The 12,179-nt window shown below is 49.9% G+C and overlaps 1 protein-coding gene across 2 annotated transcripts in view; it reads right to left on the bottom strand.

Annotated features, from left to right (window-relative positions):
• The window catches only part of CAPN14 (calpain 14), a 36,016-nt gene that overhangs the window by 5,434 nt on the left and 18,403 nt on the right, over nt 1-12,179 (bottom strand). For both annotated transcript variants that reach the window (XM_045079273.1, XM_045079272.1), the window contains exons 10-20: nt 11,212-11,375; nt 10,190-10,353; nt 9,665-9,673; nt 8,994-9,199; nt 8,006-8,042; nt 7,463-7,519; nt 5,614-5,671; nt 2,938-3,002; nt 1,528-1,596; nt 794-872; nt 60-176 (exon numbers count right to left, since the gene is read on the bottom strand). In XM_045079273.1, coding sequence (XP_044935208.1) covers nt 60-176; nt 794-872; nt 1,528-1,596; nt 2,938-3,002; nt 5,614-5,671; nt 7,463-7,519; nt 8,006-8,042; nt 8,994-9,199; nt 9,665-9,673; nt 10,190-10,353; nt 11,212-11,375 — 1,025 coding nt within the window. The remainder of the gene's footprint in view (nt 1-59; nt 177-793; nt 873-1,527; nt 1,597-2,937; nt 3,003-5,613; nt 5,672-7,462; nt 7,520-8,005; nt 8,043-8,993; nt 9,200-9,664; nt 9,674-10,189; nt 10,354-11,211; nt 11,376-12,179) is intronic.

Here is a 12,179-nt window from a genome sequence, read left to right on the forward strand (position 1 = left end):
GGGAAATCCACAAGGAGTGCAGGGGAGGCTCCCACCCTGCCTCCTTCCCACCAGCTCACCCTCCATGCTCTCCGCACGCAGCATCAGGTGGACGAAGCTGACGAAGTCCATCTGGAGGCGGGGGCCGCCGTAGCGGACAAGCATCAGCTGGCAGATGTCGTCACTGAGCACGATCCCTGCATCAGACACAGATTCCCGCCTGGTGCTGGGGACCTCGTGCCCCCGCCCCTCCACCTGAAGCCCCTGCAGCTGTCCCTCCCCTTCTAGGACCCGAATCCTGATAACATGGGGGTCTTCTTTCATGAGGTTCAGTATGGACTGCTCAGTTAGTTAGTCCCTTAACGTTATCTCCATCTCGACTCCCCATTTCCACCCCCTTAGGCCATCAGCACGAGGATCTTTTTATAGAGTGGGATGCTGGCCTTCAAGGCAGGAGGCAGTCTGTCCAAGAGTGGTCCAAAACATCCCTTTTGGGGCCTGCTAGTCCTGGATTCAAGCTCCAGACAAATTTACGAACTTTTCTGACTGGTAACTGCTTCTTTGTTGAGTGGGGATTAGCCCTCGGCGTGGGTGATTAAACCAGAGTGTGGATGACCGAACCTTCAGCACTTCAGTACTGTCAGCTGTGACCAGTGATAACACACGTTTCTGTGATTTGCAGATCCACAGCCTCAGGCCTCTGGACCTGGGGAGCAACTCTGTGCCTTGGGATTACTTGAGAAGTGCTGCCCCACCCCACCCCTCCCAGCCCAGAGCAGGTGCGTCCCTCAGGACCTGCTCGGCCTGGGCTTACCTGCGTCCCTCATGGCCGCCCGCAGCTGAGTCCTGTTCAGGTATCCCAACCGGTGGCTGTCGTGCTTGTGGAAAACCTCCTGCGTAGAACCCAAACCAAAGGCTTGGGAATCAGGTGTTCGCAAGCATCACCTGTGAGCCAACCACCCCCCACCCCCGCCCCGCCGTGTCCCAGCATCCACGCCGCAGCGGCCATCGTGGGACCCCGCCAGCATGGCCTGCTGCCAGGACAGGAGTAGGTAGAGGGTCTGGGCTTCTGAGAAAAGGAGTGGGGTTTTTTTTGTCACGCAGATAGACAATCTGAGCGTAGCTAAATGTGCTTGACTTAGGTGCATTCTCCAAACCTTGAAGGTCTGCTGACTTTTGGACCCAGGAGAGAAGAGAGATGGTGGTCAGTAAGAACTGGGCAAGGAGGAAGAAGCCAGCTGATGCAGGACTTTAATTTTCCTGCTAAGGAGCTCAGACCTTATCCAAAGACCACAGGGGCTCTTCAAAAAGCTTTCATCAAGGAAGCAACATGATCAGACGTGCCCTTTAGAAATCCAGGAGACTCTTGCAACAGGCTGAGTTTAGGAGAGAGGGAAGGCGGGCGCACCGAAGGGAGGGGAGAGCTGCGGGGTGACCACTGGGGTACATGGTGCTGAAAGGGAGTGGTGCTTACACGGCTTCGCAGAACTGCCGTCTCTGCCCGCACCCCCGCCCCTGCAAGGAGGTCTAGGGAAGACTCATTCTTACCTGATAGAGCATCAGCTGCTTCCACAGGTGTCTGAACTCCTGGATGCTCACAGTGCCGGAAGCATTAAGCTGATAGAGCGTTAAGGTCAAAGCCGCCTGGGGAGTTGCTGTCACACCTCTGGGAGCAGCAGCGGGCCCTCCGCACAACAGGGTGTCATTGGTGGACAGCCCTGCTCCTTGTCTCATAGCCCTGCCTGGCTTCTGCTGGCTAGTCCGTCCAGCCCAGAGCGCCCCCGCCCTTGCTAGGAAGGGACAGAAGGAGCCAGAAACACAGCCGCACAGGAAGAAGTTTGAGGACAGGGGGCATGATGGTGATGACCACTGCTAGCACTTAGGGAGACAGGATATTCCGACACAGACTATTTGATGGGATTTAAATTAAAAAAAAAAAAAAGGTCACTTTTTTTCCCCATTATTGTTAAAACCAGCTTCTGGAGGGAGTCCATCATAGGGCAGCTCTTACATTTAGTCATTTTATAAAACGTTAACAACTTAATGATGGGGCCTTGTAGATCATGTCCACATAGCTCTGCATCAGAGAGACCGGGTCAAATACCGCCACACGCAAGTCTTCTTGGAGCCCGAGTTACAGGCTTGACCTACGTTACTTCATTCTCACCACCCAGGTGAGGTAGATATTCACTACCCCCCAGATGGATGATAAAATGGGGGCTCCGAGAGTACGATCCTGTTGAGGTTCCTGCAGCCGGTGATAAGGCTGCGCCCTCCCCCGACGCCTAGCACACCTGCCTGCGGCCACACACCATCCTCTGCAACATTCCCGCAAAGACCCCCTTTGTTGCTTGTAACTCACTTCCTCCCACCCCCGACACATACTATCCATTCCACGTGCCTCTCTGTACCATGGATAATGAAACTGCCATTCAATTGTCCACTTAGAAAACAGAGGGTTTGCTAGAAAGGTCACAGGGCTGAGAGCCAGGAAAACAGAGTCGGTGGTGTGCCATGGGGCTTACTCTGCTTTCCTGCTCTGCAAAGAGGAGCAGCCATGGCCTGGTCACAAGCCGGAAAACTCAGGAGCCTGAGGCTCCTGTGGCAGCTTCTTTGTTACCCAGAGGATTGCTCCTAACCAGCACCTGCGGCTGCCTCATCCCCACTATCGGCAAGAAAGATTCTTGTTATTCACAGGTAATACTCAGGACTCCTTGGATGACAGCACCAAGCACCAGGCCTGGGTTACCCCACATTCTCCCACTGATTCTACAGAGCAGCTTTTAATAGCATCCTTGCTGCACTCGAGGACCTGAACCCACAACGAGGCTGCGTGACTTGTCGGAGATCACACGGCTAGAAAGTGCTTAGGTTGGGATTCAAACCCAGGCAGCTTGGCCCAGTGCAAAATTCTCCAACAGCAGCGGCGGGCCTCCTGCCCCAAACCTGAAAAGATACGTCCAGCAGGGCCAGGATCCCCTGGCAGGCGTCCAGGCTGAAGAGAGGCCGGGCGCTCCCCAGACCTGCAGAGGGACAGAAAGAGTGTGCATGGAGGTGGCCCTAGGATGGCACAGCCCTTTTCTGAACAGGAAGAGGCCGAGCTATCTAGGCCACCTGTAGGTTCTAATGACTGTCATTTATGGGGGGTAGCAGGGAGTAAGAACAAGAGGGCAGCAGAGAGAAAGGGCTCAGCTATGGTTCACCCAAGGAGCACTATAAACCCTCGCAGAGACTACCCGATCACAGCACAGTTTTGCCTCCATGTAGGCTGGTGACCGTGGCCCCAGGTACCTAGGACTTAGGTACCTCACAGAGTCACGGATCCCCAAATCTGCAAGAGAGCTGAGAGATCAATTTGTTCAAGCCCCCCTAAACTGGGGGATCCTTTCTCCAGATGTTTGGTGGACGGTCTTTCAGGCATGGGTGTTCACTTTTTCATACAGATGGAGAGCTCCGGTGAGGAGGAATTTAGGTTACTTCCAAAGGAACCTCCTCCAAAATTAGTCCCTAGTCCAAGTTCTGCCTCCAGAAAGGCATAAACAGGCTTATGTCTCTTCAACATCTCCCCTCTACTCTAAACGTGGCTTCTAAGCTCTCTTAGCCTTCCTTCAGACCCTATGCTTTGCCATCTTCTCTCTACATGCGGTACCAAGATCAGAATGCACTCCTTCAGTTGTGGTTTAATGAAGCAGACAGAGTACAGCGGGGCTATGACTTCCCAAATCTTCAAGCTGTATTCCCCAAATTATATTCCAATGATGATGTTCTGCAGAGAAAGGGTCTTGAGTTCAACTGTATTTGAAATATTTTGCACTTATGGACGCTTTTCTCCATTCACCGTGCATCGTAGCCTATAATAGGTACTGAGAAGCCAACATTAAAATTTTGTTTTTGTTTAATGCAGAATTTCCCGAGCACAATTGACCACAGAGTCTAACCCCTTCTGTTTCATGGAACACTTCCTAAAACTTCATAGTGTCTAATACTCCTTGGAACGCAATTTCAGAAATACAAATCTAAAGGTTTCCATTAAATATAGCCTGAATTTAGATTAGCTTACTTAGCAGCAACTTGAAACTGTGAGCTCGTGTTAAGTTCCAGGTCAACTAAATTAACCAGATATCTTTCACATAAGCTGCCATGAAAATGAGATCTCGTCTGCCAGGAACTCATGCGATCAATTTTTATAAAAAAATAATGAAATGTCAGTTTTTAATTATCATCCTGACTCTGTTTCATCTTTTGGGCTTGGGCACAGCTTGCTAAGAGCATTCTGAATTTCAATTCTGCTATCTATTATAGCAGAATTCCTTCCAGCTTTGTGCCATCTGCAAATCTGATAAGCCCACCTCCTGCATCCTCTTCTGAGTCATGGATAAAAGCTGAGGAAGTGAAAGGGACCAAGGGTAGAAACCTGGGACTCTCATCTATACTTGCCGACTCTCATCTATGACACAGAATTACCCCCTCTGCTTTTGTATTTATGTAACTCTTGGGAATGGTTATCTGACATGTGACTACATCTCTATTGCTACTTTCCAACCCACACGTCATCATTCTCCATCAGGTACTTTACCAAGGATTTCACCCAAAACCGCAGTAGTTCTCTGAGCTGTCAATCCAAAAATTCTCTCATAGGACTAAATGAAAGTGATCCGTCCACACATTCTTTGGGAAACCATTTTGCATACTTGTGTTCAAAACATTTAAAAAATTATAAATGTGTTCAAGCCATCTCTTCTAGATAATTTCCCTAGAATTCACTTTCTGGGGTGTGTGTGTGTGGTGGTGGTGGGGATTCTTATATAATTTCTAGAATCTCTCCTTCTGGCTCTTTTATGATACCTGAATTTGGCAATGAGGAACCATCTGGAAATTATTTCAAGCTCTGAGTTATACAACACCCTGGACTATAATTTGTTTGGGTCTGAAGTCTTGGCTTCATATAAAGGAGAAGTGATCACATATGTTAGGTGGCAAATATTCTTCAATTGTTTGGTTTACTTTTTTCATTTTGAACTTCATTCTCCTCTCTGGAGAAATCATGTGCTTCCCACTTGAAATATACATATAAAAAATTTTCCACGGGCTTTAAGCTTTCTTAATAATTTACCTCAGGTTTCATATGAAGGCATCCACACTGGCCATTTGCAGCCCTCTGAGGGGATGCGCTCCCCTCCTTCAAATTTTAGTAGGTTGCGCAACTTAAATATGAGTTTATTAGAAGGCTCCCGGGGGGGGGTAGTCAGTACTTATATTGTATATAAATACAATATTTATAGGTCAGGCTGGATACAGTCCTTCCACATGGAATCTATATGCCAAGAAAGAAGTACTCAGATATTCTCAAACTAGCAAAATATCAGAAATCTTTATTTTCACAGCCATACATCTCTACACACTCAAACTCAGCAAGCAAAAACTAAACAAAACCCCCCAAACAAGAAAGGAAATAACTATTTTCCAAGCTGTATAAATTTCTCTACCACTACATGACCCACTCTGATGTAAGACACAGCTGCCTAGGGGACCGTCGTGCAGCAACTCACATGTCCCACAGGGGAAAGAGAGCAGACCCTGAGTTCAGAACAGCCATGCCCCCTGAGTCCTACAGGATGACTCTGAAATACTCACTTGGCCAGGTCATGTGGTTCAGGATCTTCTGCAGCTGCACTGCATTTATTTCTGGATACTGAAGTGGGAGCAGAATGGCAGGAGAAAATTATCATTACCGAAGGCTCATTAGATGCAGAGGGGCTGCGGGAGAAGGGGGCTGGGAAGTCACTACGGCACCTGCTCAGCACGGTATATATGTCCCTTCAGGGCAGAGTAAGTAAGCCCGGGGAGTCAAGTCCAGGAAACCCCAGCAGGACAGGACTTGTAGGAAGCATTGCAATAATGGTGTTTTTCCAACTGGGTTTTATCAAGATGCTTCAGGAGTTCAGCAAACAATTTGGTTTGAATTTTATTCTTTTTTTTTTTTAAAGATTTATTTATTTATTTGACAGACAGAAATCACAGGGAGGCAGAGAGGCAGTCAGAGAGAGAGGAGGAAGCAGGCTCCCCGCCGAGCAGAGAGCCCGATGCGGGACTCGATCCCAGGACCCTGGGATCATGACCTGAGACGAAGGCAGAGGCTTTAACCCACTGAGCCACCCAGGCGTCCCTGAATTTTATTCTTAATAAGATATCTTCAGCCAAGGCTCCAAGTTCTGAAGTTCATCAGAAGCAACTTTTATACCGACATGTAACTTTAAAAAGGGTTCCTGAGTGGCTCAGTCAATTAAGGATCTGCCTTCTGCTTAGGTCATGATCTAGAGTCCTGGGATTGAGCCCCGCATCGGGCTCCCTGCTCAGCAGGGAGCCTGCTTCTCCCCCTCAGCTGCTCCCCCTGCTTGTGCTCTCTTGCATTCTCTTTCACTCGCAAATAAATAAATAAAATTTAACTTAAAATATACATTAAAAAAAATTTAACTTTAAAATATACATATGAAATATATCTTCAATGTGACTTATAAAATAGATACACATTCATAATTTATTTTTATCTGTTTTATATATATATATATATATATATATATATATATATAGGTTCTCAATGAGATTCCATTTGATAAAAGGACTGCAACAGAAATAAATTCTTAAAAAAAAATTAAAAGGACTGCAACAGAAAATGTTTGGAAATCCCTGGTAGAGAGGAAAACATTTATGAACAACACATGTAAGATTCTGTCTATCCTCTCTGGCTACATTAGGCAAAAATCCCAGAGGAGAATATGAGAAAAGATGAGGGGCAGGCATGTTGTGAATTAAATCTAGAGTAACACAAGGAGCTCATGCTTTTCTAGTTTTAATGACACCACTACACAGTCCGACGCCAGATTTCTAGTGCACTTCGTATCTTGTTCCTCAGTGGATCTAGTGTCCTGCAGGTTAGGGACAGAGTGGCCTCCGGAGCCCTACCTCACACCGCTGGCCTTGTGATCTGGGTCAGGGCAAGGAAAGGCCCCAAGGGGACCAGGTATGCAGCCCCAGGCCCTCCTCTTCCCTAATGCCCTCTTCCCAGCCCTATCACTTCTCTAGGTGACCCACAAAAGGGTCTTCCTCCTTGGGCTGCCCTCCCCGCCAGGCCCCTAGAGTTGGTCATCACACTCTACACCACTGCCAACAATGATTCTTAACTCTCAATTCCATTTTCTTAGGAATTAAAGATTAAAGCTATTTCTCCTACAACTAACAAATCAATGTCGCTTTCAAGAACAGATTTCGTATTTTACAGGAGTCTTCTGGAGACAATCCTCTTCTGCTTACTTGTCTAAAAACGTGAGGACTTGAATAGAAAGTGGCAGTTTGGGAAAGAGTAGCCTTACATCACACTTCGTACCCAAGGTCAGGTGGCTGCAAACACACCCTCCATGGAATTCTAGGCTCCACTCTGTCCCCTGGTTTGCCCTCGGCTCGCCACCACCTCTGGCCAACTTACCTTCTCAAAGAGTTTAGTGAAGAATGCATCCTGCCCTTCATTTTGGTCCACTATTTCCTAGAGGAACAGACACATGGAAAGACCTCGTCATTCATCTGGATGAATGGACACTGATGCATACACTCATGTCTCATGACCCCCCTCCCCCAAGTAGGACCTTGAGCATCGTCTTACGTTTCCTACTATAGCATTTATACCTCCTTTGGTTTTCCAATTCTCGCTGCCTTTGGGGAAGTAGCAAACAGTGAAATGGATAAAAGAAATACGAGGTAGAAAGAAGCAGAAGCAAGTCAATGTATAACTCGTGTACCTGCAGCTCTGGGCCCTCCATGACAAGGACCTGACCAGAAGGACAGTTCTCCTGGTGCAAAAAATAGCACAACCTTGGGACCCTTAGGGCACAGTAAGTAACACAGTACGAGTGCCATAGAGTAGGGACCTTAGGATCTGCAGACTTCTTCCCCAGACACATGAACGTGAGGGGAGAAGCCCACCATTCTTTGGAAACGGTCCCAGCATGGGGAATCTCACCTGCCTACATACCTTAGAGAAAACAGCACTGGCGTCGCAGCCAATTTCACTGAGGGAAAACAAAGGGCAGAATTAATCCTTGGCGGGCATCTTGGGAGCCTTTCGGCCAATATTCTCCCTCCCCAGGGAACACCTCCTCCAAGTCTGTTAGCTGATCTGCCAATGTGGGCTCACCTTGCTCTCACACCTCTCCCCCTACTTCTCCTTAGAGTCAACAGTGTAGCCACGTGGCCCCACACACTGCTAGTCCCTCTCCATGTGCCCGGGGCTGCTGCTCATCTCCGCGCCTGGCACGCCTTCCGCTGTCCCCACCCGCACCAAGTGACTCCTACTCATATATACAACTCGGCACTGCTAGGCAGTGAGGCTCAAGGTCAAATCAGACTACATAGGGCCAAACCATGAAATAAAAAGAAAGAGAACTGGATTCTAAGCCCTGACGGGCTGTCATGTCAAAACAATCATGAGCAGAAGATGTTGGGCTGGAAAGTGTGTCTACTGACTCACTCGCACACACTTACGGATCCAAGCCGATTCATTGATGACAGCATCCCCTCGTGTGCACAACCCCCATGCATCTCCTAGAAATTAACACCTCCCTGATGCTACCCCCGCTGCCCCCAGGACCATGGGAGATTGCCTCAGATCCCCCTCCTTGATGTTCTGCTAACACCCTGTGTAGATAAACACTTGTATGGGACACAGTGTAGCATAAACCACTGCTCGTACATCCCTGTTCTTTCCAGGCCTTGAGCTTCTGGAGGGCAAGGTCCAGGCGTGTTCTAGCTTTTTCTCTCGCATGTCTAGCAGATTGTTCATTTCTTAGGAGAGCGGGGAGGAAGAAGAGAAGGGAGCTCTTCATACAGGGAGCTCTCTGCTCTCCCTACCCTCTCCTGTGTTGGTCACACAGACCCCATCCTCTGCCATGTCTGCCTCCTCCTCCTCCATACCCCCCTGTCCAGAGGGGGCCCCAACCGCCAGGGGAGTCCTGGGTCCTTACTGAAAGATGTGCTTCCTGGAGAAGACTCTCAGGAGAAACTCCGACTCCTGGCCGGCCTCAGACGTGCAGGGCACAATAACATACGTCCCTGACACCAGCTGTAGTTCCTGACTCACTTCTCTCTCTGTGAGAAATGCTTCGGGCCAGCTGAGGGGGCCATTTTCCCAGAAGAACTCAGGAGGAAGTTTCCTTGGGTCACCATAGTACTGTGGTAGAGGATGGAAGAGTCCCAGTTAAGATGATACTCAGGGCTTGTGGCCGGCCCTGGGGCCCTTGGCCAGGAGACAGGATGCAGATGGTCTCTGATTAGCCAAACCCAACCTGCTCCAGTGGAGAGATAAGGGGGTGAGGAGAGAAAAGGAAAAACCACAATGTGTCAGGAATGGGCACCATTGCTCCTTTGTGGGGCTGAGGAAACACATGTCAGTTCATTTAACCTTACATTTAATAAATTCTAAAATATATCAGTTCTGCACCAGGCTCAGAGACAGCCCTATAGAGGCAGAAGGATTTCTCACGGTCCCTGGGTGGAAAGAATGTCAAGTGCTCGTCCCTTCGGCACTGTTGCCGGACGTCCTCACAGCACGTGCCGTGAGGTTCCTACAGTCAGGCTGAACCTGTCACGTGACATCACTCCAAACCGGGGCCGGCTGGTCAAGGGTGGCACTCACCTTGCTCAACTGAAAAACAGAGAAAAGAGAGGCCTTATTAGGCAGGGAAAGCAGCTCCTCCACAAGAACAAACTAACAAACTAACTATGTAAGAAGGCTCCCCCAAGGGCCCCCCGTCTCTCCCATAAGACTTGCTGTTCTCGTCAGTGACATTTTAATCCATCATCAGGAATTCTGGGAAAGGGTGAGGGAAGGCAACCTTGACTTTTGGGGAGAGTAAAAGAACAGCGGTATTGATTTTATGGACTGTGTGCCGGGCACCACGAGGCGCCCTGGTGCACGATGTCCCTCTGGTCTACTCTTTGCATAAATATCAGCATCCCCACTCTACAGATGAAGAAGTGGGTGCTCAAGGGCCCGCAGGTGATGGGTTCTAGATCACATATTCCCAAAGGACAGAGTCAAGGTCAGCACCCAGGTCTGTGTGTAGACATACAGATAGTGAAGAGGACAGGAAACAAGGAGGAAGGATGCCCAGCGGTGGGAGATGCCCCGTGAGGCTGCATGCCCGGGAGACCCACTCACCCTAAAGAGGTAGAAGCCGATGGCGAGGTGAGGCTTCCGGTTCCGGTGCCGGTGCCTTGGCTTCTGGAGCAGGGACACCAGCACGCTGCAGGGCATCAGGAATCTCCTGTCCTCCTGCGGGCTCCAGATGGACAGCAGAAACTGCGGGTTCTTCCAGAATGTGTCTGGACCAGGACGCAGTGAGGTGAGCCCGGCCCTGGTTCCCTGATCATCACATTCCCACAGACCCAGAGCACCTGTCCTAAGATTCCCACCCTGAGGTCCATCTGGATAGAGTGGAGCTCTCGGCCTCCCCTCTATCCCCCCGACCCCTCCCACCCTGTGTTCTACAGACACACAGACAGGAGCTCTTCTCATCACCATAGCCCCTTTGCACAGCACGGTTCCTGGCACAGACTTTGTGCCCCATAGGCACTGACTGCCTGAGGAAGGGACTGTATTAACTAACTGAGAATAGGTCCATGATTTCAGGGAGATTTGCATTTTAACAGGGACAAAGCCTTAGCTGAAGGGCAACTTCAGCCTTTGGGAGGACTACTGCGGTGAAAAGCAGGGAGCCAGAGCCAAGGGCACCTGGCCCCCTGAGATCACACCCTACAGGTCTTTCCTTCCAAAGAGATGGCTCAGCACCTCCAGCATGGAGAAAGGGACACAGTGACCAAATCTCTCCACTTTGAGATTTCAGACACCTTTGTCTCCTGTAACCGACCACCAATCCCCAGGCAAGGAGGGCCTGATACATAGGATACAAATACCGTTTCAAGCCTGCCTTTAAGGGGTGGTTATTTCAGCATAAAAATGGCCTTGTCCTAACACCAAAGATTGAACCCCCCTCCTTCTGCCGTGCATGTGTGCCTGTCCCTTCCTGGGGCCGAGGACACAGCCCAGAGGCAGAGCACGCGGCTCGACCATCAGAATTCCTCACACTCAGCTGGATGCCCCCGAGATGCCCACCTTCTCACTGGAGTGGCCAAGCTGGCACTCCAGCCCCCCAGAACCCCAGGTCCTGTGCACCTGCTTACCTCGGGGCGACTTCATCCGGCCACCGGCTGTGCTCCCCTTCTCCCACTTTCCCTCCCGCAGGGTGCAGGCCCACTTCTGGCCCACCTCCTGACTCAGCAGGCCTGGGGTCAGTTTACAGATGACCAGAAGCATGAAATGTGCTTTAAAGTCCTTCAAAGTCATCCTGTGGAGAGGACGGGGGCACAGCACAATGTCCGTTCATCAGGACTAAAGCAGGCGCAGAACCAAGCAGTCCCACCAGCCCCAGCCCGGTGACTTCCCCCTTCTGTCCAGCTGAGCCTGCCTGGGACACAGGAGAGCAGCGCTGGCTTGATCAATGTGAGGGTGCATCAGAGGACATGGGCCATCGAGAAAACTCCCCCACCCCCAGCCCGTCGCTGGCAGCAGCCTCCTGCAAAGCGTGCCGGGGGAAACATTCTTGCTGTGCCGATTGCAATGATAAAGCTGAACTGGGGCGTTCCTGACTGGTGGATTGAGATATAAATGCCCGATAATAATTGTACAAGTCAGTTCTCAACTGTTCATTGATAAAAGCCTCAGGCCCTACTCACTAACTTTGAGACCCAAGGCAAGCTATCTGCACTGGCTGATGCTCCGTTTACCTATCCGTAAAGTGGAAATTAATAGTACTTTCAGGCCTGTTGAGTTCAGCGACCACTTCCAAAGAGAGAGGGGTCACAGCAATCTAGAAAGAGTGCAGAATGGGGGAAGAGGGGCCCAGGGGAACAAGGGTGGAAGTTAATAGTAAGGGCCAGAAGAGAAGGGAAAGGGGAGCAGGTGGGGCTCCCATCACACACCCAGAAACAGCATCCACTCAAGGCGTCTTGGTGGCTTCTCATAACAGGGGGTGAGTGGCTTTGGGGTGGGTGGGAGTCTGGCCATGGCACTCTGAGGTGGCTTAGAATTTATAATGCCTTCTTTCCTCATCTCTCTTTCAGGCCAGGAAAGACAAAACCTTGGCTTTGAG

This window comes from Mustela putorius, unplaced genomic scaffold (assembly GCF_011764305.1).
Source record: "Mustela putorius furo isolate JIRA1106 unplaced genomic scaffold, ASM1176430v1.1 tig00000281_pilon_pilon_pilon, whole genome shotgun sequence".
Lineage (NCBI taxonomy): Eukaryota > Metazoa > Chordata > Mammalia > Carnivora > Mustelidae > Mustela > Mustela putorius.